This window comes from Anarhichas minor, unplaced genomic scaffold (assembly GCF_050575085.1).
Source record: "Anarhichas minor isolate MPS153535 unplaced genomic scaffold, ASM5057508v1 ptg000071l, whole genome shotgun sequence".
NCBI lineage: Eukaryota > Metazoa > Chordata > Actinopteri > Perciformes > Anarhichadidae > Anarhichas > Anarhichas minor.
In genome coordinates, this window is record NW_027466517.1 from 652,604 (window position 1) to 679,612 (window position 27,009).

Genomic DNA, 27,009 nt, shown 5'->3' on the forward strand with positions numbered 1-27,009 from the left:
ATAAAAGATGATCTTCTAGTGACATCTTATGATCTTGATGAAAGGCTTATCCTTTTACTATACTAGGCTACACATCTACACTACAAGGGTCTCACGCATAGTGATATTGAAAGAAAATAAATATATATTGGCAGTAGAACTAAATTAAAACAGAAATATATTCTGTACTGTACGTGGAAAAAAAGAATAAAAAAACACACCAGCCTTGTACGTGTGTCTGTTTGATTAGACCAAGTTGAGGAAGACGACGGATAAATATTGTATAAATGAATTTATTGTGTAATGTGAGCAATCAAATTAATTAAGGGGTCCACAGCTGTTGGAGGCGAATAGGGCCATGAATTTTTCAGTGCGACCACTTCTCCCTAAGATTTTACAATAAATATTTCTGGAGGTCTTGGATGAATTTTTCATGGCTGAGTGGGGGAGATGAAAGGCGAAATGAGGGATCCAGGGGACGGGAGCTCTCTGCTGCTGACACGCCACGGAGAGGTGCATCGGCTCCAATCTTTATCAATGAAACCCAACCGGCACGATTGCTTTAATTGCCCTGCTTTGTCAAGCATTCCACTATCAATAAAGAAAGGCTGCGCAATGTGGTCGGCTAAAGGAGGAGGAGGAGGAGGAGGAGAGGGGGTGATGATATCGCGAGTTCCACTTGTTTTCATGCCCTCCCACTTAAAGAGAGGAAATGATGTAACCGTGATTGAACAGAGGACAAGTCTAGACCACCTCGCCGTGCCACTGCAACACAACTGCAACCTGCGTGTTGTTTGAGGGTTATATCAATCCCAACAGCGATTGATATTCAAGGCTGTATCATTTATTTATCCATGATATACTAGTGGGAGAATAATCAATAAAGCATCAAACTGCTATATCCATACTACTGAATACTACCTACCATGAAATCGTGATGAATACCATCGATTTGCATGCTATTGTCTAAGCACAAGGCAGAGACTGGATGAATAAATCACAATTGTGCACGACTTGTGTATTTCCCCCTGATTTGGTATGCAGGGAGGATCCCGAGGTAACTAATTCAGGAGAGACATCTGTTTGGGTGGGCAATGCATCGGCAATATTCCAGCTGGAATAGCATCCATAAGCAGCATCACTTCTTTTCACCCTGCACTAAAGTACAGAGAACAGAGAGGAGAGGTGGAGGTTCTACGTATTTATGTAAAGGACGTGATGGTTTTAGCAAATATTATGACTGAAGTTGGTAGTAAAAAACGTTGATGTAGTTCAACTACTTTTTCCATGTCGCTGTAGCTTAGCTTGCAACATTTCTATGGGTGGCAGCTTCAGTGAAGCTTCATTTAAAGCAGAGTCACTGTTATTTTTCCGCTCACTACCTTTTCCAAGTAGCATTCCCAACACTGACAATGCCTGTCAACCCAACAATTTACGTCAATGCCGATGCAATAAGGAAGGTGGTGGAGGTTCGGCTGGTGGATGAGCATGTAGCGCGTTTCACTAATATCAATGTTTTCTTTTTGGGAGGGGGGGCTTAAAGGGGCAGGCGCTAAAACGGAGTGTTTCAGACAGAGGGTGAACACCTGTATATCCAGACAGCCATTAAGAGAGAAATTATGTGTTTTTTTAACATTAAAACATGTTGTAGTAGGAACCCAAAATACAAGTATGAACCTGGAAATGAGCATGATATGTCTCCTTTAATGGTAGTAAATCGCTGCAGCCTGGCTCAAAAGAGGTAGTGTTCTGTTGTCCAGATCCCTCCTGCCGCATGGTGTGTGTTTCAGTACAATGTTAACATGGGAATCTGTGCTCTACCAGCCATGTTGTTTTGAAATCTATTAATAGAGAGCAAAGCAGACTCTCAGGCGCTCAGCACTTAGGAGGAGCGATTGTTTAATTCTGTTATATTCTCACCAATCAATGCGTTGACTTCAAAGCGATGGGAAACGCTTGCATCCAAAGTAGATTGATCACTTCTAATACAAGTCATTAACATACAAGTTGTTAACAAGTGAGGCCTCTGTACTGTATCTAGGAATCAAGAGAGTCATCGATAAAGCCAATTTGAGACTTTTAACGTCTTAAAACCTTGAGTGCACACTCCTCCACTCCTCCACGGGATCAACCACTGTTAAACCGTTGCTCTATCCCCGTGTTTTTCCGTCTACCTCTCTCTCTCTCTCTCTGTCCATTCACTCACTCAACCTCAGCCACTTAGCTTGAAGCCTGTACTACGGCATGAGACCACTGGTATACTTTACTGATGATAAATTTATAAGCCAAACGGAGGGGAAAGTATTAAACAACCTTGTGAATGGCCCGGGGTTGCCTTTAACCGAGGCGGCGTATCCTTTTCATCAACAAAAATAACTCTTCAGAGGCAGTGAAAGCATGCTTAGAGAGTAAAAGGCCATTTTAGCGGACGGGGGGTGCCGATGTTGGTGGGGGGGCGAAAACAGAAAACAATCCAACCTCTGATAGCCCACAACAACCCCCCCCCCCCACCCCCCTCCTCCCCTCCCTACTATCCCCAACCTCTGGCCACACCACTACCAACACAGCACACATCCCGCCCCTCAAAAGAGCTAAATCAAGGCTTTGAGAAACATACAGTGTCTTTAATAATTCAAGCGTTGGTGGGTTTGAATAGCCTCTTTAGCGTAGAAATATCCAGTCTCCTGATATAAGATCAGTCCCTCAGGGGGCTCCCTCAACATCTTACTGCAGTGTGGCCTTTCTTTAACTGCAGTACGGGGCGGCTGCTTAAGATGCAACTACCTGCCTGATTATATCGAGTAGAAAAATTGAACGTATACAGGGTTGTACAGGGTGTACAAGGAGCTTTAAGTACATATTTATATATTTTGAATGGGTGTCCAGTTGGAAGAAGAAAAGCGCTCTGAACTTGTATAACACCCGGCGAATGCATGAATCAAGTGCAAAGTTTTGCAGCAAAGCAATTATTGCAGTTGACTAGCATCTTTACTGGGGTTGTGGACTAACACAGGATTGTAAATATTTAACTATTTTTGCACCCAATGCACATTCATATTTCATCAGGTTTCTCGCAGTTTATTCTCAAAGCAAAGCGTTGGACTGCATAATTATTTCAGTTTAGCTGCTTTTTTTTTTCTCTCTCTCTCTCTCTCCAACCTATTACTTTCATAAATAGAGGAATTTGAGTTATAGCTCCTCAGAGGGCTAATTTAAGAAAAGCATGCATTAATTAATACAACCTAGATGGAAAGGAAGAAATCCCTAAGTAAGTGAGCTGTTGGCAGATATCAAGGATGATTTTCGCCTTCAAAGGAAATGTGGATGGATTTGAGCGGATGCGGCGGTTTAATCAATACTGTTGACTCTTGAGGTTGGCAGGTGTGGTGGTTGGTGTGCGCCGCTGAGCAGATACACTTCCATCACTCCAGAGGAAAACCGCACCGAGGCCAAACTGGAAGTCTACTCCCAACCTTCCAAGGCCCTCGGTTGTTCGAAGTGTTTAATCGAAGTTAATTTCCCTGATTTTGCCATGAAAAGCGTATTAAAACATTCATCCGGGCATTTCTTTTGTCTTTACTCCGACCCCTTCAGTGTAGTACAGCGCGGTACAGTACCGTGACTTCAAACACTTTGTTGCATGCTTCCGCTCGTGTGTCCGTCCAGTCTCACATCCGATGTGTGGAATAATGAAATAAATATCGAACTCTTCAATATTTTAGTGCATTCTAGGAGTAAAGTGGAAGTGTTTTTCTGACAGACCTTGTCTCCCCCCCCCCCCCCCCCCGCTTCTCCATCCCTCCCCTCCCTCCTCCTCCTCCTCCTCTCTGTCTCTCTTCACAAATGCATTGTGTGCACTGGCCGGCCCAATCCATCACTCTGCGTCTGGCGGGAGAAAAAGCACTTTCCCAGGGTGGGTGTTTTTTTGTTCTGCCAGCGCTGCTGTTTCAGCGGGCACCCGTGAGACCTCGCTGATGGACACTCTGGTCATCGCTGGCAGGGAGCTTTGGGACTCTCTTCAACACCCCCCCCCACCCCCACCCCTTCCACCTATCTCAACCTCAGCCTGTTCCACTCACCTCCTGTTTTCACCAGTGCCTTCCTTTGTCCCAGCAGCGTTGTGCACTCCTTCTTGACAATGATGACTACTGCACCTCGCCTGGATTCTCCCTCGCAAAGTGGCTCGGCCTTCAGAGACCGAGCCAGAATTCGTTCCGAGGTCTCGGGCCTCCGAGCGTGTTTGGAGACGCGAACATACCGATACCAGCATGGAGGGAAATAATCCGATTCTAAATGTGCTAGTTTTGATCATATATAAGTTTGAGTCTAGTGGAGGATAACATTTGCCAGCCTTGAAGGGATTCTCAATGGTGCACACAGCATTTTATCCCATTCAGCCCCCCATTTTTTTTTTCATCACAACCAGGCAAAGCAACAGAATAAGAGGGGTTTTGCACATGTATGCGCTCAGAACAATTATGTAGAGATAAATCTATTCAAATTGAAGTCTGCTCCAGTTTTGCGCCGACAAACTGAGATTTGATTTCCAAAATGCTCGCTTCGTCTCTTCTACACAAAGAAGCCGGCGGGTAGAGGGTGCAATCGCTGGAGAGAAGTGGGCTGGAAGGCAAATCTAGGTGATGCGTATGTTCTTAGAGTGCCCCTGGGTCTTCCATGGGTAGGTAGGATCTGACAAAAGAGATCTGTACAACAAAAAAATCCTCCACTCTGCTTGAGCATGGGATATTAAGCCCAGATAAAGATTCTCTCTTAAACATACTCCCTTCTCTCTTTTCATCCCGCTTTCTTCCCCTCCCTCCGCAGTGGCAGAAGAAATTACCCATTGTACCATTAGATAAACCTAAACAGCCCTCTCCGTAAGACCTCCAGTTCCTCGTGCAGTCTCGGCTTGGCGTCCCTCGGGTGTTTGTTCAAAAGGAAAACTCTGCGGTGCCTCCGGGGGATGTTTAACTCATTGCAGTGGCAAGTATTTAGAGAAAACTCAACAAGTTTGAGGCTGTCAAAGCTCGAATCCAACTGTCAGGCAGAATTATGTCTCAGAGGCGTCTGATGTGAGGTAATGACCAATTGCATCACTTTGACAAACCCACCGTCGATGAGAACTAGGGCAGAAGGCGATCGCTTTTTGCAGCAGTGTTTCATTACAATTTGAAACACTGCTGCTAAGTGCATTAAATGATGCTGATTAGCTAAGATTATAGCTGCAGCAGGGATGTGATTTCTGTTTTGATACGGAGCATAAATTGAGGCAGAGCAAACAGTCTTTTTTTTTTTTTTTTTTAGTGGCTGATGAATAATTGAACGTCAGCAGAGGGTACATCAATAAAGTGGTAATGAAGCATATTTGTGCGAAATGTCTAATTCTCAAACTCGTGGAGCGGTCTAAAACATCCGCTGTTGTGATGAGGCTTACTGTATGTGCATTTGATTCATATTAAATGTCACCTTTTCAACTGTGTCCACAAATAATTCAAAATTTAAAAAAATAAAAATAATACAGCAAATCACAAATTATTATTATTATTACGATTATTGTTATTAATATTTGTATTATTGTTTATATTATTATTATTACTATGATTGCTAATGCTATCATTATTATTATATTTTGTATTATTGTTATTATTATTAGTAGTAGTAGTAGTAGTAATTGTCATAGACAGCTATTTCAACTAAAATATCATATTTTTTAACCCTATTCCTCTCTGGCTCGTGGCCAAGGTTAGAACACAATTACAAAATGCACTAAACAGTAAATACACAAAGCACTTTCAATCCGCTGTGCTGATGATGATTTAATGATATTAATATGATAACTTTGTCTGTATACAGCAGTCTTTCCAAAACTGAGGCTTTGGTGCCCTCTGTCTTTGAGTCAAGGTGGCAAGAAAAACACTCTTCATTAAATGCAAACTGATCAACTGTTTCTTGGTAATTTCATTCATTTGGAATCATATTATATGACATATAGCCATAATAAATCTATGGCGGACAGGAGAGGAGTAGGTTATTCTGCCAACAGAGATGTATGTATAACCTGATGCTCATAGTGAAGCTGAATAATGGCTTTGGTTTTTTATATTTACAGCCGTGTCGACAGGTCACTGTCTTTGGAGTAAAACTGTTCCTTTGTTCTGCCTTTTTCTAACACAGTTGTGGCATGTTGTGTCCACCTGGAGTACTGTTGACCTTCTGCGAGGCAGCTACCTGGTTAAAGAAGTCCATTTTCAAGGCTGTTCTTGCTCAAATCAAAACTCCATTATAGATTTTACCTCCAGGGGAACCTAGGGCTCACAAGGTCCTTGGCAATTTTACCTGAGGAAGAAGCTAAAAGGATTTGAATCTCCCAGGATGGGTGAAGAGAGGGAGGGTGTGAGGACCATGAGAGAAGGTGGGATACGCACCCCAGGACCCGAGCCCCTAATCTCTCTCTGCCAAGCAGGGAGCGAAGCCGAGCGAAAAAGATGGAGATTGGGAGATGGTTCAGTGGCACTGAACCCTAAACATCAGGGCCTGCAGAAGTGGTGGAGGAGGCAGGGAAACCTTGGAAAAACAAGGCGTGGAAAAGAAGTGCTGGGAGATTGTTGTGGAGGGTATTGCCAGGGGAGCTGGTCTCGGCTCCCAGAAACAAGAGCTTCCAATGCATTTAACATATACCAAAGCTCCCTCCTCACACCAATCCTTAACTATTTGTACTAACAAGACAGATGGAGGCCAAAGATGCAGACAGATCACATCAGGACATCTGTCACTTCGTGGCAACAGCCTCCTTAATAAGTGACAAGGCTTCCTCACCCGTGGGCACAGGATGGGGGAGGGTGGGGGGGGTGGTGAGTGTCTCCCGGAGCATTGGCTGTGCAAAAGCAGCCGTCAAAGTCATGTGGTGCCCCCCTTTTTTTCTTCTTCTTCTTCTTCTCCTTTTTTTTAAACAACTTGTCCCAATTACGGCCTATCACATGTGATCTGTGCCCTTGATTATCATCCCGGCCAGTAGACATCAAAGCTGCCGTCTATGGGTGCTGACACGAGGCTGTGCAGTAATTAGTGGACTGAAGAGAGTTTCATCACCAAATGTTTTCAAAATACTGGATGTCTTAATTTGCAGCAGGGGGGGGAGGGGTTCATGTCGGGAGAGAATGATGCCCTACAGAAATAATTAAAACATAATTACAGCTCATCAGCTGTGCAAGTGCTCACAAAGTGCTGTCGCTGAAGATCTGCCGCTTTCCTCGGGGCATCAGCGGAGTAGCAAGCCACATGCAGATCCCAAATTCGCAGCACAGCCATACCAAATAAACGCTTACGCCTTATTACCGGAGATACCAGGAAGAGAATAGATTGGCAACAACAGGCCCGATTCGAAGGAATCTCTCTCGACGCTAAACCGCTACGTACGAGTGCTTATTATCCTCGATAAACACCTGCGTTTGTTTGGAATATGTTGTCTGCCAAGGACAAACCAGGCATCAAACCGGGGAATGCACAGCAGGTCGTTAAAGCAATAACTTGTCTCCACGGCTGATGTGTCAGACTGCATGCTCTGTAACACAAGAGGCGCACAGATTGAGGAGCCAGTCAACCTTTTCTAAATTGACGTCACGATTGCTCGGTCCCCAGGTTTGCGGTGTTGGCTGACGGCCATTTGGTTCCATGATGACCACTTGATACAAATATGGCCGCCGGTGCAGTCCTGCAAAGGGGAGAGAGAGAGAGAGCGCACGCTAAGTGTTTGTGACGAGTGCTAAGGCCGCCGCTTGATTCCAAGAGAGTAATGAAGGCTGCACTGTGGGCGGTGTGTTTTTCTTCATCCACCTGATGGCGGACTTCTAACAACCCCAGTGTCAGGCCGGCTTAAAGTCACGCGCCCACCCTCTGCTGCTCGGCCAGAGTTATCACGACATGTGTTTATTCCCCCCAGTGCAGAGCCGGGGAGCCGAATGGCACAATCGTCACAATCAAAGTCTGGCTTGAGGATGTTTGCCCTGTATGTAGCTCAGAAATCATTTGTGTACGCGGCGGTTTGTGACGAGTTGGGAGTGAGGATGTGTTGCAAGAACATATAGGCTAAAAGCATGTTAGGCTAAAATAGAATGCCCGTGAGGTAAAACACATAAATCACAATAAATGACAGCATTGTAACACTGTATTCAAAAGGCAAACACATTTAAATGGAGGCTGGAGTGTGCCATTGGATTGTTTATAATACATATAGCATTCATTTGTATTGATGCTATTGTTTTAACAGTATATGAACACTTCATAAAGAGTTTATAACACACTTCAATAGTTGTAAGCAGATATAAAAGCGTTTTCTGACAGACATTTATGAACTATACACATCCCTCAGGTTTAAAACTGTTTTTAAACGTGTTCAAAATGCAATCTAATATCTAATTATAGATAATTACATACAGCAGTTAATAAGAGGAGTTGCTGACAAATATAATATTAAACACTTAAAAAGTCCTTATACCTGCATGCTACTGCATTCTATTCTGCTATAAACTATTTTTATTTATAGTGGTTGATTGTAATTGGCTAAGTGATTAACACATTTTAAGAATATATATTTTATGACATTCTTTACCTCCCATACTTTAACCTGTTGTACAGGACCACAATTAGTGTACCGTACTGACAGAAACAACTACTTGAAAAGACAGTTTTCAACGAGGTAATGCCAAATGTGCATGCATTTCAATACCTTGAGATCACCAACCGGCATATATCCATCCAACGTATTGTATTAAAATCTATGTGAAGTTTAAGGTCTCCGGTTCACCGACTTGCATGTGTTTGGACTGCTGGAGTAAGATTGCAAGCCTCTTGCATGGTGTTACAGTACAGTTGTAGTGTATTATGTTAACCATGTCAGATTACCATGTTTGTACTGATATGTGATTTGCAATGTGATTTAAAAAATGTTCTTAATATTTTAGAGTCAGCTGATATTGAATCAAGTAAATTATTGTTTGCAATTTACGGTGGATCTGGAATCTCTAAATGCATAGGTATGATGTTTGTGTGAGTAGCACAGTCTTTTTCTTTTAACTGTGCATTAAAATACCCACAAATCCCCTCTTATTAATCTCACTTAGTTAACTACGATTCAAAGCAGCAGCAAAAATGATTCCGTTATGAAATGTAGTAACTATTTATATCCACCAGAGGACAACATGATCTAAGAAATGATTTCAGTTAGACATAAAGACCCTCAATTGTCACGTCCACAGCTTCTCATAATAACATCAAGTTTAGAGGAAACTCTGGGAAAATTCCTGCTGCAATTTTTCCTGAGTTTGAGTCACAGATTTGAACCCCAACTAGTGATGGAAGTTAGTGGGATACAGCGTGTGAAATTGTAGGAAAATGGTCACATCTGAATCACAAGCACTGAACAGCCAAAAAATGTTATGTGCTTGTACATTTGTTTGGAGCTCTGTATCTTAAAAACAAACAAAGAAAATCAACATTATAGTCACAAAAACTATTTATAGTAATAATTTATTCCAGTGAAATCTGTTGATCTCCCTCAATGATCATATGCTCGCGACTCGTCCCCACACACAGATTGCCCCGCATAATCGGTAAGAAAGTGAATTGAATATATTTTGTGAAAGTCAACACAGTCATCATACACATATGTGCCAAAAGTGATGCTGTCATTCGTAAGTATTATGTAGAACGAGAAAGGCGCACTCAGTAAAGTGCAGATCTCCACCAACGACCGCTGCTGTAACGTGTGAATGAATGAATATAACCCACAACTGACTGTGCCTGATTACACAGTGTTCTTAATCAGTCGTCATATGCTAAGTGAGGAGAACATATTGTACGCTGTTGTTTAACAATGAATAAATTAATTAAAAAAAATAATTTGATAAGGTTTTAATTCAGGCATCAAGGTTCGACTCTGGAATCATTTAGAATAATTCTAAATATGTTTCTTTGGTGCGAAACCACCTTTGCAGAGAAATTTGGGCTTAATTTTCTAGTTTTGAGTAATAGTAATAATAACAGTGTAATAAGTCATTCTTTTTATTCATGTAGCACATTTTAAAACCAGGTTTACAAAGTGCTGTGCAGCGAGAAGAACAGATAATAGACAATAAGATCATAAATACATACAAAGAACACACAAAATACATGTTAAATACACTGTTTACAAGAATGAAACGTAGTTAAAAGCGATTCCACCCAGGCAAAAACATCATTTTTCATAATGGACTATTCAATTTTGAGATTTTGGGTTATATGGCTTCTATAACATATCTTATTTTCAGACAAGAATATTTTTTTAAAAACATACCTAGTACACATGTAGGTATTCATTTAACTACTTTGTATACCACCACTTGGTATCTGTGTATTTCTCTTCAATTCATCAAACGTTACAATTCGATAATGCCTCATTTGTATATTTAAACATAACATTTAAAAACAATTTGTAATACAAAAAAAGAAATACACTCTTTATATCAGTAATCAGCTGGTGAAGTTTCATAGCGACATCTATTCAAATGTTTCATCTATTCCCCCGGGGCGTCTCCCCTTAAACGTTAGCAAAAAGTACAACGAATGAAAAACGTCATTGGGGGGGGGGGGGGGGTTGGCTGTACTGCCTAGTCCTTTGAAGAAAACAAATCAACTATCAAAAATAATTCAATTCAAGACTTTTCAACAAGTAGAGAAAAGGATCAGACGGGAGCCGTCATCATTGTGGTGCGTTAAATATATTACAAGTATATTCAAATTGGAATGAATGAGGATCATGATACTAGGTCATACAAACACAGTTCTTCACTTTGTTTGTGCAGCATATGTCACTGTTTGTGGTCTATACTGTAGTGGTAGTCTAAAAGAGCCAGTCTTCTCCTTGGAAGCTGTACTGTAGTAGTAGTAATAATCTTAATTTAAGGTTCTATCTTTCTGGAGCATACAAACCACCCTCTTTGCTGTCTTCCTCAGCGGAGAGAGTTTGCTCAGTTGTCAGTTTGCCTGTATACGGCCATACAGGAGAAGCTGGCAATTGGACCTTAAATTGATTATTTTTTTCTAAAATGGTCAATTCACCCAAATAACAAAAAGAAAACACATATTTGTTCACTTATTATTATCTATCCATCCAGATAGTTTGTGTTTTATTAGTTGACGTTTTGAGATATCCATACCTGAGATGTCTGCCTCCATCCCAATACAGTGAGAGGGGAATGGAACGTCTCCTTCCAGAAGCAATGTCCCAGGCACTCTGGATAATCAACACACTTGCTGTAAACAAGTTTCACTAAGAACACTTCTTTGCTAAAAATGTAGGTGTAATAAAAAACTGCAAGGTCATATTCAGGGTAATTGGGACAATGTTACTGGAAAGACATGTCACTGTTGAATTTTTGTGGAATACAGTATTCTATTGCCGTGAGCACCACGGATCAAATTCTATACCTACATCCATCTTATTTGAGGGGAGGCAGAGATTTCAAAACTATTTGCATACCATTAAAAGGAGAGTGAGATTTTCTTTGTAATTTGAGTGAATGGGGCCTCTACATTGAGGTCAATCAAGTGTAGGCCTATCTAGTCCATGTGAGGAAAATAAATCAAAAAGATAAAAAAGGGGGATCGTTTTAAAATGATACAAATGTCCACTGTAGATATTTTTGCATAAGAAAGGTACAAAATATAAGCAGAGTGATTTAGCTGCTACTATGTCCCTACATTAACTTAGAAAAAGAAAGAATATAAATATATATATATAGACATGACACAAGCCATGATCATTCAGCTAAATTGTATCCAGTGGTACCCTCCTTGTGTGTGCTGTGGTATGTTATAAGTTGCTAAAACATCATGAAGTGTACCAATACAGTACCCTGAACAACTTTTTCTAATGGCACGATAAAAATAAAATAAAAAGACTTCTAAGATGAAATGCCACGAAGGTTGTGACTACCGTCCATCACTTAGACACTTGCAACCGTTTGGAAAAGAAACACTAGATTCCTGATTGATGCTCTCTTTGACCTCCATGGGGAGCGAGTCAAACAGATGATCCTCCACTATCAGGCAGCCCCGGCGCAGGAGGCAGCACTGACCGAGCTGAGCCGGGAGACGATCCAGACAGTTGCCTTTCAGTTCCAGGTGGGTCAGCTGCGAGAGTTGGCCAATCTTCTCTGGAATGGAGGAGATACAGTTGTGGCCGAGACATAAGGTCCTCAGTTTGTTGCACTTGAGCAGTTGCTTAGGAACTACCTCGACTTTGTTGCCTGTAATGGCGAAATGTTGGAGGTTCTGCAGAAAGCCAGCCTCCGGCGGTATTACCACTATGGAGTTGTGGCTGACATCGAGGTACCTTAACTTGAGAAGGGTGAATAACGATGACGGTAGAGACTCCAGCTTGTTGTGTGAGAGAAAGAGCGACTCGAGGCTTTTGACGTGGCTAATCGACAATGGAATGGTGATGATCTTGTTGTGCCAAAGTTTGAGGCACGACAGTCTCTTGAGGTGCTGGAAGCTGATGATCTCCTCTATTGTACGAATGTTGTTGGATTTCAGATCCAGTTCCTGAAGATTGTTCAAACTGAAAATAGCATGGGGGATGCGCTCCAGCTCACAGTTGAGAAGCTCCAGTTCGGCCAGATTCATTATTTTCTTCAAACTATTCAGAACTAGGAGCTTCGTACCGTCGTTATGAATGACCAACTTGATGAGATGCGGAGACAGATCCGTTATGTTTGTCGGGATCTTTGTTAGGTTGCTTTTGAGGTGCAGAATGTTCAAGTGCCTGAGGTCTCGCAGAGACTCGAGTCCGATCATTTTGTTGTTTTCAGAGTTCAGGTTACCAACCAAGTACAGTTCCCTTAAATTCTTCAACAAGTATACCCAGCTAGGAATCTCAGCGACATCTGTAAATTTGACATGAAGGCACCGGAGGTGATCACGAAGAAAGATGAAAGCAGTCTGTTCAACTTTGGCCGGACAGTGATAGAAGTGCAGCTCCTGGAGGTTTATCATTTGTGAGATCTTAGCTGTTATTCTGGCCTCTGGGATTAATTCTAATTTAAGGATTTCCAGATCAGTGAGATCAAACACAGCATCTGGCACTCCGGAGAGCATAAAAAGATGGAGCTCCAACTTCTCTTGAAGATTGCGCGTCACATGCTGCCGCAACTTCTCAAAGGTCCACTCGTGGTTCAGGCTGATCTCCCGAAGTTTGTTCTCACTCACCTCAGAGAGAAACACGCCAAACCGCTTTGAATACAGCTGGTCGTACTGATCCACCATGTGGAGGAGGAACGCAAAGTCATTCTTAACATCTGGAATGTCACTGAAGCTGCTCTCCTCTCTGACTTTTTCAAAAGAATACTCCTTAAGAGGTCTCCGAAAAAGCCAGAACAGCGTGTATATACAGATTACGCCATAAACGCATATGAGAGCAATATAACTAACAAGGAGCTTCTTTATCATGAATGCCATGTTGTGCGTGCAATGGAACTTGCTGTATCCAGTCAAATGCTTTATTTCAGGCTCACACACGTGGTCGAAATCTATAGAGGCAACAAAAGTCATCGTGTAGCACAGGATCAAGATGAATTTGACCGTTTTGATGACTGTCTGAATGGCATACAGCCTGTAAATCAAGTCACTGTCTTCCACGTGGGCACGGAATTTGCGAACTTTTTCAAACAGGGCTTTTGCTTGCTCGCCGTCTTTCTTGTCCAGTATGGTCATGGCGGGAACTTCACTCACGAGCTTCTCAGCAGAAAACGTGACCCCGGATTTTGTCAGCATTGGGGCGGACTGGTTTGGACTCCCCTCCTCGCTGCTTGTGGACAGATGCTTCAGGAGGGAGGAGGCACCAGCCAGTCTCAGCTTGTTCTCCTCCGAGTCCTCGCACGCTGTCTCGGACAGAGCTTTGGTAGTCCAAGGCGATTCAAAACATTTTCCCAGTATGGAAACAAAATGTTCGATTTTGGAACTTGTCTTTGGGTACTTGAACCAGAAGTTGCTACTGACCATTAATACAATAGTGTGGATTAGAGCGAGGTATGGGAAATATTTGGAATACCAAGGGAGGGCGACATGGTAGCACATCTGGTTGACAAATACATACTGCTGAAAATCCAGCTTGGTCCTGACGCCTGTAGGCTGCGGCTGCCCAAAAGTACCCGATTGGGGGAAGGGAATTGTGGGGCCGATGCTATCAGGAGGCCTTTTAGCCATTAAAGGAGCGGCTTGCTCTCCAATGGCGCTTTCTTTGTTCCATAATCTATCAGCTGTCTCTGGTGGTTGGGGTCCTAAGAAGCCCCCAGCCCCCTCTGGAGTTTGCTCCAGAATGGGAAGACAAACCACTTGGTCTTTAGTTAACTGCATTGTTCCAGAAAATATGGCCAACATCAACATGACAATACCAAGATAATCCATGAAGACATCCCACCATGGTTTCAGTATTCGATACGTTGGCTGGATGTCATTCAGAGAGGCTACTTCTGTGAGGGTGAACATTCCTGCAACAGAAAATATGAATTAATAGCATGCTTGATTTCTCTCACTACAAAAGTATACATAATAAAAGATTCTCTTCAGTCGATTTGTTTTATTTGTTTTTGTAATTTCACATACTTTTGTTTGTAATTTGACAGTTGTACAGGTACTGCCGCCCTCGCAGAGAGTATAATTAATAAAGTGTTGTGGCTGCCTATTTAATATCTATAATCTCCATGTCGAAATTTGCCCTTGAATCGGTGACAAAGTGGTAAATATCATAAAACTTTACAGAATTGTCATTTTTGGGGGAAAAAGGTTTCAGTTTAGTGATGAATATATTCATATAAATATACTGTATTTATAAACGATTTTATGTGGTGATGAACACATCCAGGCTGCTAACACAACAGAGTTTATGTCTGGTCATAATCCTGTTTACATCCTGAAGTGACTTGTTTATTGGTCCTGTTCATGTGAGATACACTTACTGACCAGAAAAGAGAAACCAAAAAGAGAAAGACTCTGTAATCCAATATGACAACCTCGTAATAAATTCATGCTTTTTAAGACTCTCAAATTGTTCAAAGTGACAGAGAGGTGGTGATTACTATACTATGTTCTATTGGGGCACTCTGAACTCCAATGTGTTTCTAATATTTCATTTTCCACATTTTGTAGTAAGATGACATTAGCTGTATTTCACTGTAAAGGTGTTTCTGTTTTTCTGGTCACTTGTATATCACACTGGTAGAAATTATACTTCCTGTGAGTAAGAATGAGCCAATGTGACACAATCACTGGTTGTGTACAGTTTTAGCCAAGGCCACATTTTCCAGATAGAGAGAGAACAGATTGTTATGAATATATATACATATATGTATATATATACACATACATACACACGTGTATATATATATATATATATATACACACATATATATATATATATATATATATATATACACACATATATATATATATATACACACACGTGTGTATATATATATATATATATATACACATATATATATATATATACACACACGTGTGTATATATATATATATATATATACACATATATATATATATTTATATATATACACACACGTGTGTATATATATATATATATATATATATATACACATATATATATACACATATATATATATATATATATATATATATACATATATATACATATACACACATATATATACATATACACACACATATATATACACACACACAGTATATAATATATATATATTCTCAAAAGACATGAAATAATCCCTGTACCACTACGGCTTTGTCCATATTCTATTGTTTGTGTTGAAAGCATGAAGGTCAGAATTTGCAACGGGGCTGCCGAGCAGGGTGACACCGGCTACAGCAGCAAGACGCATCCACGGACACAAAACAAGAGGTGAACCTGATGTCCGTGAAGCCTTTAAACGCACCATTGATATCTGCGTTTCGCTAGAGAAAATCACGACGCGTTCACATTACATGGCTCATTTATATGGCCATAGCCAACCCCCCACGCTATATAACCCGCTAACATAACGGGGCCAGAGCGCAGCGGTTACATTTGTAGACCTTGAATAACCTAAATGTGGAGCGGCACTCAAGACGCACAGATACGCACCTTCAGGAGGTCTGATCCAGTTATGTCGATGCCGGCAGTACAGAACAACGCCTCTTTCTATACGCCATGTTTCGCCGCAGTGATGAAGCCGTCCATTCCTTGCACCAGTTCAACCGTCGGCCTGCTGGCCGAGGCTGTAAGCTGCTTAGCTGACTACCCCCCACCTCCGCTTCAGATGGTCGGGTCCTCTGCCTCCGACTGGCGACCCAGCGGCACGGCAGCACCAGCTGCTGCAAGTGTAGCCCGGACGGCTTGATTGTTATTCACACGCTCGCCGAGGTTGCTGCTCCTCGGTACGTTTCACCGGGACCATCAATTAGCGACAGTTCTGTTGTAATGTGCAGGATAAATATATCCTGACGTTGCACACGTGTTGTTGTTGTTTTTTTCCGCACCAGAAGCCGGTGAACAGCATATAGCGTTTCGAAATACCTCGCACGGATTGACAGTAGCAGTGGAATGACCCTCTGACGTTAGGGACCGTCGTAAAAGTGCAAGGGGTGTAATTTATTAAAGTTATATCACAGCTTTTGTTTTGTTATTCCAAAAATACTTCACCAGAGGAAACACCTAAAATACTAGGAGATCAGTATGTTTAATAAAATGTAGTTACATTTATAAGGTAGAAAAGCCTTGTTTGTCAACAGAGACAGACAACTTTATTTCCATGCAGGTCTCATTTGTCTTTGCACAATGTGACAAGGGTAGTTATATGATCCAAACCTTTCTTTTTTGTTTTTGGTATATTTGCACACAATTCCCGCCTAAGGGACACCAGTAGAGTAACAGAAATGTTGACCAATGTGCGTTGGCCCTGTAAAAATAAATACAAATAAAATGAATTAATTAAGAATAATAAATTTCACATATTTTGCATAGCCCAACTTCCCTAATAAGTTCAGTCATTATTTGCAAATATATATGTTCCCCTATTTTTACTTTCCTTCTTCGTATGCAATGTATTTGGTAAATACAGATTCAGTTTATATATTTATTCTAGGACTGGTCCTATTGCAGCCACAAGCTGTTTTCACATTTTGGTGGAAAAATTGTGCAATGACCTCCTCTATACCCCCCCCCCCCCCCCCCCCACACACACACATCACTTTGAATTTGTTTTGTTCTAGACACTTCTAGACAACATCATTTGCGCATGATATTAGACTAATCTTCTTTGCCTTATTAATCCTCACCAGTAGTAGCATCTAATCCCACAACACAATTGGGGGCAAGCAATGTGCAGTGACCCCATTCCGATATCAAGTAATTAAATAGATGTTATTAGGAGTTTTGTGCTGTTAAATCTTTAAATTGTTAACCTAAGCTGTGACATTTACAAATATATACATTTTGAATGGTTAACAACATAAGAATACAGTTTATAATAAAACGTTTTTGTAATGGTGCACTTCTTGTGCACATTTCAAGAGCCGAAGAAAAACACCAGTGTGACAAGTCCTTTAAGTTTAATGCACTTTAAATTGGCATCTTTCAGATACAGAATTGTTCAGCCAAGATTTTACATGAGGGCCTACTTATGTGAAACATACCCTTTTTTTGTGCATCTCCCCTGCTGCGGTCCATGAGAACTAACAGTGTCCTGAAGAAAATAAAATACTTTATAAGGGCAACAGTAGATATATACAATACAGCATACTTAAGGCTACTGGCCTTAAACACACCCTCAGTGAGGTCTTGGATAATATTTACATTCAGTAATCAAACTATTTATTGTAGCAGTGACAGGAAATGTGCTTTTAAACATAATTTGGGTGAAAAGCCTTATTCGCTTTCTTGCCGAGAGTAAGATGAGAAGATCAATATCACTCGTGTCTGCAGGCTATATGTGAAGCTACAGCCAGGGGACAGCTAGCTAAGCAGAAATATTTAAAACAGAGGGAAGTAGCTAGCCTGGTTCTGTCTAATGATTCAAAAATATCTTCCTACCAGCACCTCAAAAATCTCACTACTTAGGAGTGGGAATGTGCGGCTTGATACTGTGATATTGCTACTTTGATACTTACAAGCTACTCATTTAGTGTCGATTCCTTCAAAAAAATGTTGATGTATAGATATATAAATAAATATAAACGTGGATGGCTACATCACTTCCAAATGTCTTCATCACTTGTGGATAATATTTTTGCATTATTTTTCAGAAAGGAAACGTAGTGTGATGCGGTGCTACTTTTCGCCTGCAGATAAAAATACAGCAAGATACACTATTTGTGCAATAATAGTGCACATTTAAAGACAACATAACCTGAAAGTTATTATTATTTAATCATAGTATTTATGTAAAATACTGGTCTATATTTTTTGCACTTAGAGCAACATTTTTCGTTGTAGTCTTCCTATTTGTTTTTGTAATACATTTTTCCATTATTTTGAAATAATCACATTCCCATCTAAGAAATGATTAGTTTAAGGTGTTTAAGGTATAAGGTAATTGGTATTGGCATCGTTACAATTGTAACAAAAAGTATCGTATCTAATTAAAGGTATTTTGTATCACCCATCCCTAATTAAGAGACTCCACGAACTGCATCAAGCCAAAGCATAGTCCAGCATGTTACTCCCCATAAAACCACGTCTTGTCCTTTTTACATTTACTTTTTTGTGCAGATAAAACAAACAAGCTATGACGTGTTAATTAGTTGGCTTCAGAAGTGCTGGTGGGTCTTTGTGCTAAGCTAGCAGCTAACTCTCAGCAAGAACTATTCCTTTAAGAAGAATTTTTGGTTGGATAATATGTCAAAAAACAAAACAAGCACCCCCGTTGCAGCCACAATCTATGTGACAATATATAAATTAGTCATTTTTCCCTTCGTCAAGGAAACAAGAAAAATAACTTAACAGTAGTGTAAAGATGGTAATGACTTCATACAAAATGAATGCTTTGAATTGGTAGACAGCAGGCACTGTGGCGACAATAAGGCATCTTACTCAGCCTTCATTTGGTCCCTGACATCAGAAGGCAGAGTTTCGAATAGTGTCTCTTCCACTATAAGGCCACTGCGCTTCAAAGCACGACAGCAACCAAGCTCTTGTGGCAGAATCTCAAAGTGGTTGCATTTGAGGTCCAAGTATGTCAGTTGAGCTAAGTAGGAAATCTTTGGCGAGAGTATGGACAGCGAGTTCTTGCCAAGCTTTAGCGTTTTGAGCTTTTTGCAAAAGAACAGCTCATCTGGTAGACTTTCGATTTTGTTACAGGTGACAGAGAAATACTGTAGACTCTGAAGGACTCCAATCTCTGGAGGGATGAACCGGATGTCATTGTTGGACAGGTCCAGGTAGCGCAGCTTGTTGCACAAGAACAGATGCGAAGGCAATATCTCAATCTTGTTGTGGCTGAAGTAGAGGCGCTCTAGGTAGCCAAGCTTCTTGATGTGCTCTGGGATATACATGATGCCATTGTACCAAAGTTTGAGGCAAATGAGTTTTCGAAGATGTTGGAAGCTGATGATCTCCTCTATTGAGCGAAGGTTATTCTCTTTCAGGTCAAGCTCTTGCAGATTCGTTAGGCTGAAGATCGCGTGTGGGATGCGTTCCAGATCACAACGTACCAGCTCCAGCTCGATCAGGTTGGTCATCTTTTTCAGGTTGTTGAGCATTACTAGTTTAGAGCCATCGTTGTGGAAGTACAGCCGCTGCAGATGGCTGGAGACATCCACTATGGACTGGGGTATCTTTGTCAAATTACTCTTGAGGGAGAGAGTTTTCAGACACTTCATCTCCCGCAGCGACTCAAGAACTATATTTTTGGAGACATCAGGGCATAGGGACCCGGTGAGATAGAGCTCCTCTAGGTTGCGCAGGCCATACATCCAGTGTGGAAGTTCCCTGTTATCATCGAATTTCACGCGAAGCACTTTCAGGTTCTCTTTGAGGAAGGAGGTAGCTGTTGTGTGCAACTTTAAAGAGCTTTGGTAAAGAGACAGCTCCTGCAGGTCTTCCAGCTGCGCGATGGAGGCAGGGATGGTGACATTGTTGATGATCTCCAGCTTGAGTGACTGCAGCTCCGTCAACTCGAAGACAGGGTCGGGTAACCCAGGGAGCATGAAGAGCTGAAGTTCAAGTCTGTTGTTGCTGTTAGTCTGCAGTCTCAGACGCAATTTCTCCGCGGTCCACTCGTGGTTGAGGTTGAGCTGCTTCAGTTTGTTCTCACTGACCTCGGATAGAAAAACGGCAAACCGCTTTGAATACAGCGGGTCATACTGATCGATCATGTGCAGCATGAAAGCAAAGTCGTTCTTGACGTCTGGGATGTCGTTGATGCCTGTTTCCTGTCGCACATACTCAAAGGAGTACTCTTTCAGTGAGCGGTAAAACAGCCAGTAAGAGGTGTAAAGGCTTGTCAAGCCATAGACGGCCACCAAACACAGGTAACAGTAGGACAACTTAGAAAACAGATGAGCCATTGTGTGGTTACAATCAAACTCTTTGTAGCCTGTCATGTCCTGGATCTCAACTTTGCAATGCACTCTATTCTGCACTTTATTCACTAGGGAACTATTATAAGCAATGATCAGAAGGAATTTGAACACCTTGAACACTGTCTGCCGAACGTACATAAGATAGAGGATGTCCCCTTCCTCAACGTGCAAACGGAACTTCTTCACCTTCTCAAAAAGAGCTTTGGCTTGTTCACCCTCTTTTTTGTCAAGAGCACTTGCTGATGGCTTGTCCACTACGATCTTCTCCGGGATCGACTGTGTCTTCTCCAGACTTCCTTCTCCAGGAGACAGAGCGATGTTAGACCTAGAAGTGGCACTCTTTTTATCTTCCTTTTCCTCTGGATTTTCTCCGGACACCTCCGACAAAGCTCGTGTGGTCCAGGGAGAGTCGAAGCACTTGCCAAGCATGGAGATGAAATGCTCTATTTTAGAGCTCGAGCCAGGGAATTTGAACCAAAAGTTGCTACACACCATGAAAATGAGTGTGTGTATAAGAACCAAATAGGGGAAGTACTTGGCATACCAGTGCAGAGCCTTCTCATAACACATCTGATTGATGAAACTGTACTGTTGAAGATCCAGATCGGTTTTTAGACCTGTCATTTCTCTTGGTACGGTTGAAATATTGGATTGCAGGTGTAACAGTGACTTCGATTCCACTTCACTTCTGTTCACCGAGACTCTCAGAGGAAGGCATATGATTTTATCTTGCATTACCTGAAACAAAATGAGTGAGAAAAAAAAGACAGATTAGTTTGCTCCGGGGCCGGTACATGGTTAGAAACCCCCTGAACACACCTGTGTACCTGGTGGGAAACTAAATACAACCCAAGGCATCAGTCAAGAAAGTCTCACAACACACCACAGCAGCTTCAGCAAAAGCTTCTTCCCATCCGCAATAACACATTGACTCACTGCCAACTAACGGCTCTGAAAGGTAAATAAAGTAACCTCAACATCCTGCATTGACCAGGTGTTTTCTGATTACTTGAGTAACCTGATTTCTCGGAGAAACCCGGTGTACTGAGTGCGAGAAAACATACTGAATATTTGCCAAAAGTTGGCATCAGTAAACAAGAACTGGCTTTAGTGTTTACCGTACAGTGCATGTTGAAAAACAGCTGCTGCACTCTGCAATAACAGGAAATGGATGCTTTAATTCAATGGTCACATGACTGAAGGAGAGAGATTTTGTGCACTCTGTCAAGCTGTCTGATTCAAATGATCTGAAACTATTACAGTATGTTAAGTGCAAACAAACTTCATTTGTGAAGAGTGAATGCAAAAGGACATTATTACTAAACGAAGGGCAATCCAGCTGTGCTGCAGCACACCACAGACTGAAATGCAAAGTCAGGTCTGCTAGGGTCTCCGAAGAGCTGATCTGCAGAATTTTACAAACTCAGTCTCTCTCTGTATTTCTCCCTTTAACTCTAATGTTGTGTGCGACTATGAAGTAATTACACAAAATGGCATGTTGATAATGGTCTGAGTTATAATGTAAACTTAGCCACATAAATAATTGAATAAATTATTATAAACTATTTGATCATGTCTAAACATTGTTATAGTGAGAGTGGGAAACAATAGCTGCTCCCACACTGATAAATATCCTGTTAACAGTTTTTCTAAAAAATGTTTTGGTATCATTTCCAGGATTTACACTACAGAGGAGCCAAAAAATGGTCCTATTCCTCACAGAGAGAAAAGTTAAGCGCCAGGCCACAGGAGTTTGGAATCTTATGTTTACTAAAAGGGGCTGGGTGGGTAAATGTTTCCACTGGTGAACTCCTGTTGGGCTGAATGCTTCCTTTGCTGTCCACAGTCCCGGTTGTAAAAGCAGGGAATTAGTGCTTTTGAGCTGCTGCCAATGCACGAGGCAGGGCAGTAATATTCTATCGGAGAGCTCGAGTGAATTAAATCACTCTAGATGTTCTGAAAAAAATAGCAGGACAACTCCTTTTATCTTATAAACATGATGCAGTTTAGACTGAAGTTACATTAGTGTCCATTATCTACATTTTCCCCTTCACTTTCAAACAAATGGTGACAGTCAAAAAGTGGAAACACAAGTGGTACTAGCCATCACATAACCTTATGTAACTCACGAAGGAGAAGCCTGTTCACTAAAGTAGAGACATCATGGTGTGGAGAATTTCAGTATTAAACGCATTATTAGTAGGATTAAATAACACCCCTAGTGGTGAGTAGAAGTGTCACAATAATAAATATGTTAGTCACAATATGTTTCCATATGGAATGTATTATAGGTTTACAATATTCTTACTTATAGAGGATATTATATGTTACAGTATATTAACTCATTGAATGTATTAAATCATAGAAGTATAGTCACTGTAGGTATTAAAACACTAAGAATAGTTTTGAGGGTCAGATAGGGATTCTGAGTGAGGTGTCAGACATGCAGCAGCAAATGGAGGCGACCTCATCGATGGAGGATGGGGCCAGTGGGACGGTCAAATGCCAAGCTGACCAGCAGGACAGAGAGGAGGAGTTCAAGATGTTTTGCGAGGAGCCAAGATGTTTTGCTAAGGGATCGATAATGGGAGGGGACAGAATTCAAATGAAGCCAATCACTAATCGCCACGGAGGGTCATTCACACGTTTTATGACAGTATCGGACACTTTCCGACTCTCAGGGGATACAAAAGACAATGTTTTAGGGAGTTTACTTCAGATCACTGCAGCTCTCATTTTCAGCTAACTGGCCGCGCCGGACTGTGAGGAGATGCGTGTATGTGGTCTCTGCTCTCGAGAACATTACTATTGATAGTTAATTCAGTTTGTAAGTGAACTTTGTGTAGTACATTAAATATTGTTTTAATTTTGGACCGGGTCCAGCTCATTCTTCTGATGCGCGTGCGCAGTAAGAAGCTCGCAGCAGAAGAGTACCTGCGGCCTGCAGGCTCTCTCATCCTTTGTTCTTAAAAAACCTAACAATGGTGAGGCTTTGTCACTGACCTGAAGAGTGCATCCGAAGACACCAATCATGAGCATGACTACAGACAGGTAGTCGGTGAACACATCCCACCACGGCTTCAGGACTCTGAACGCTGGCTGCTGTTCAGAGAATTGCCGGAATTCCATCACAGGAATCATGATGGCTGTTAACAAAAAAAGTGGAAAATTATATATATCATACACTTATCATTTTCAGTCTACGCAAAGGAAAAAAGAACAATGCCATTATTGCAATCACAGTGTAAATAAAGGAGATTCCGGTTTGTAACAACTCACAAAAATAAGTTGAGAGCCTTCATTCAAATACCCCTCAAGATGAATTGTAATTGCTTCAATCCTCAATTTTTCATCTGGCACCGCCATCAGGTCAAAATATCAATATATATTTGCCCAAATTAACCACATTCCAATCCACCTCAGCTGTACTTGCTCATTTGCAAATGTTAGCATGCTCACAACCAGTGGTGTATAGTAACGAAGTAGAAATACTTCGTTACTGTACTTAAGTCGTTTTTTTGGATATCTGTACTTTACTTTACTATTCATATTTCTGTTGACTTTTACTTCACTACATTTTGCAAAGAAAACTGATAATTTTACTCAGATACATTTCCCCTGAAACCTTCGTTACTCGCTATAAAATCAAATCTATCTTTAGAAAAAAAATGAATCATGAGACCAACGTCGGGGACTGTGGTGGAACAGAGACTGCAAGCAAGCAGGTTTGGTGAATCAGTGGTCCTAGCTTGCAAGTTAAATCATTGGTTAATCACGTTAATGCGCAATTGCAAACAAGTGCTCTCAAAGATGCCCAGGATGCTAGCTAGCGCGACTACATTAGTATAATTCCACTCTACGATGACTGATTTCATGATGGAAGCAGAAATGGAAGCACCTGCTACTCCCGCAACAAACTACGGTGGTGACGAAGACCAACACCCGTGGATCGCTAGCGAGTTAGTGAGCTGAGGAAGTGTTGACAGTTGTGAGATTTTGTTGATTTGAGTCATCTTAGCTATAATCATTGCAGCACTAGTTGGCTAACGTTAGCTAACTTAACGTTAGCTAGCCACCACACCATAGGATTGACAGGAGCCGTGAGAGCGCAGCATTAGAGAAATCCTTCCCAGCTGTGCGCAAGCTGTCTGGGAAGCTGAACACACCTCTACCTGCCTCAGCGGCCTGTGAAAGACTATTTAGCATCGCAGGACTAGTCTTCAGCCCAAGAAGAGCGAGACGGAATTCTCGCAATTTTGAAAACCAACTTCTTTTGAAGATGAACAGGACATTTTTCAGTTTCAAGTAATGATTGGGTTGTTACTTTCAGTGCTGCTTTAGTATTGATCATGTTTTGATATTTGAGTCATTTTGTGGATGATCAGATGGAGTTATGATGGTAGCAGTCGCCCAATTGCAGATTCAGATTGAGCAAAACCTTTGCCTATTGTGTTCAAATCAGGCCCATAGGAGTTTACAAGGCAGGTGTCCTTTCTCAAAACACTGACCTGATGCATCAAGTGGATATTTTTTGCTGAACACAATATTATGCATTTGCCCTCTACATCCTCTAGTCGGAATGAGCATACTTATAAACGCACTGTTACAACTCCTTCATAGTGTCATATTGCTTTTCGGAGAATTATGATGATAAGTTCATAGTAGATGCAAAAGTATACTTATGTACAATATATTATGTTGAACATTGTTGCTCCTAGATGGATCACAGCCAACCCAATTATTGTCAACACAGCTCCTTGTCCTTGGTCATGGTGGCCACAGCACTTAAAAGAATAAACTTCATAATTCTCAAAATTCTGACCCTTTGCTTTTTTATTAACAGCATTTACTTGTACTTTTACTTTCAATACTTAAGTACATTTAATATCAGAAAATTACTTTTGATACTTAAGTTCAATAAATATCAGATACTTTAAGACTTTTACTCAAGTAGTATTCTAATAGGTGACTTTTACTTTTACTGGAGTCATTTTCCAGTAAGGTATCTTTACTTTTATTCAAGTATGGCTTTTGGGTACTTTATACACCACTGCTCACAAGCTGTACTAAGAGAGTGAACACGGCAAAACATACCTTCTTCATCATCATTTTAGCACTGTCATTGTGGGCATGTTAGCATGCTGTTAGCATTCAGCTCAAAGTACAGCTGTGCCTCACAGGGCCACTAGCATGCCTTCATGCCAGGGGTAGGCAGGGGTTTGTGATGTGAACGCCGTATTTGTAGCCTAGTGTTTACCTTGCGATTGTTGCAACGAAAGATGACCAAATACCAAAACTAATGTCATTCCCATCAGCCTCTCCTGTGTTTAGTGCTACCTAGTAAATGTTAGATTGAGAACATGCCAAACAATAAGAAGGTGAACATTGTGAACATACCTGCTAAACATCAGCATGTTAGCATTGTCAAGGTGAGCATGTTAGCATGTTGATCTTAGCAATTAGCTCAAAGCCCCGTTGTGCCTGACTTTGAGCCTCCTAGAGCAGAACGCTCTTATACCTAATTTAAACTTCTGGGAAAAAGCTTGCGCGGAGCTTCCACAGAGTCACAGAGAAGGTTTGCAGTGCTTGCAGAGAGCTGCAGAGTATAAATCAGACATTAGGCTGCATTCACACCTAATCAGTCATTGCAGCGAAGCAGTGGGGCACCACAGGGGATGCCGGGAAAGATTCAGCGGCCTGCGTTGAAACAGAGTCAACTTTTGGACAAACGCAACCTGATTTCACCTCTGCTGTGGCCAATCGCACAACCGGCCATTGAAATCAAATGGCTCAATCAAAGGAGTGTCACTCAATGGCCCATCCGACATTGTCGCACAATCCTGCGCTAAACGGCGCAACACCTGAGTCGCTATGAATGCAGCTTTAGTCTTGTATAATATGGACTCAAAAACACAAATAGTCCTTGCACCTTGAATTTTCACACCATGTCCTCTTTGGTGATAGCTCAGTGATAAACAGAGACCAGTGAATACAGAATGTTTCCTCAGACTGATGACTCCCTCTCTAGTGGAGCTCCAACATTATACAAATGCACATTACAAATGTAACTATTTAAAAGTCAGTGCCCATAAACAACTAAATGAATGACTCATGTTGTAGAGCTTTCGTTAGGACATTAACTTCAAAGTCCAAGGAGCACATTGAAAAATGGCTTTACAATGTACCCGATGATGGACAAAATTGACTATTATGCTATTACTGTCTTAGAAGACTGTTACAAATCTGTCTTTGTTAACAAATGTAGCATGAAAAAGAGTGGCGTGTCCCTGATACAGCTTTCTGCTCACACGCTGTGCTCACCTTCTGTAAAGTGCTTACTACAGCTGCAAGTGTCCTATTTCTTTTGTCTGTCTGGCAGTAGGTTGGCTGCAGTGTCATTCAAACTTAACCCAATCGATGAAAATTCTCTATCAGCACCAGTGA

The 27,009-nt window shown here is 41.3% G+C and overlaps 2 protein-coding genes across 11 annotated transcripts; both read right to left on the reverse strand.

The window, feature by feature from the left end:
• Positions 1–11,912: 11,912 nt before the first annotated feature.
• Positions 11,913–14,502, reverse strand: lrrc8db (leucine rich repeat containing 8 VRAC subunit Db). 10 transcript variants are annotated; one of them, XM_076079301.1, is made up of 2 exons: positions 14,327–14,502; positions 11,913–14,197 (listed from the first exon to the last, which is right to left on the reverse strand). In XM_076079301.1, the coding sequence occupies exons 1-2, from the start codon at positions 14,500–14,502 to the stop codon at positions 11,947–11,949; spliced, it is 2,427 nt and encodes an 808-aa protein (XP_075935416.1). In that variant the 3' UTR covers positions 11,913–11,946. The 10 variants fall into 10 exon arrangements, with proteins under 10 accessions (XP_075935416.1, XP_075935414.1, XP_075935412.1 ...); XM_076079299.1 differs by having other exon boundaries at positions 11,913–14,209; XM_076079297.1 differs by having other exon boundaries at positions 11,913–14,235; positions 14,311–14,502.
• A 4,569-nt stretch (positions 14,503–19,071) lies between these two features.
• On the reverse strand, positions 19,072–23,706 carry lrrc8c (leucine rich repeat containing 8 VRAC subunit C). The gene is made up of 2 exons (XM_076079250.1): positions 23,569–23,706; positions 19,072–21,303 (listed from the first exon to the last, which is right to left on the reverse strand). The coding sequence occupies exons 1-2, from the start codon at positions 23,704–23,706 to the stop codon at positions 19,072–19,074; spliced, it is 2,370 nt and encodes a 789-aa protein (XP_075935365.1).
• Between the last annotated feature and the right edge of the window lie 3,303 nt (positions 23,707–27,009).

Bases quoted from the DNA above. Each gene is read 5' to 3' on its own strand.
- lrrc8db (XM_076079294.1), bottom strand. From the start codon at position 14,502: ATGTTCACCCTCACAGAAGTAGCCTCTCTGAATGACATCCAGCCAACG.
- lrrc8c (XM_076079250.1), bottom strand. From the start codon at position 23,706: ATGATTCCTGTGATGGAATTCCGGCAATTCTCTGAACAGCAGCCAGCG. The intron at 21,304-23,568 runs GTCAGTGACAAA...ATTTTGTTTCAG, and splicing joins TCTTCGGATGCACTCTTCAG to GTAATGCAAGATAAAATCAT.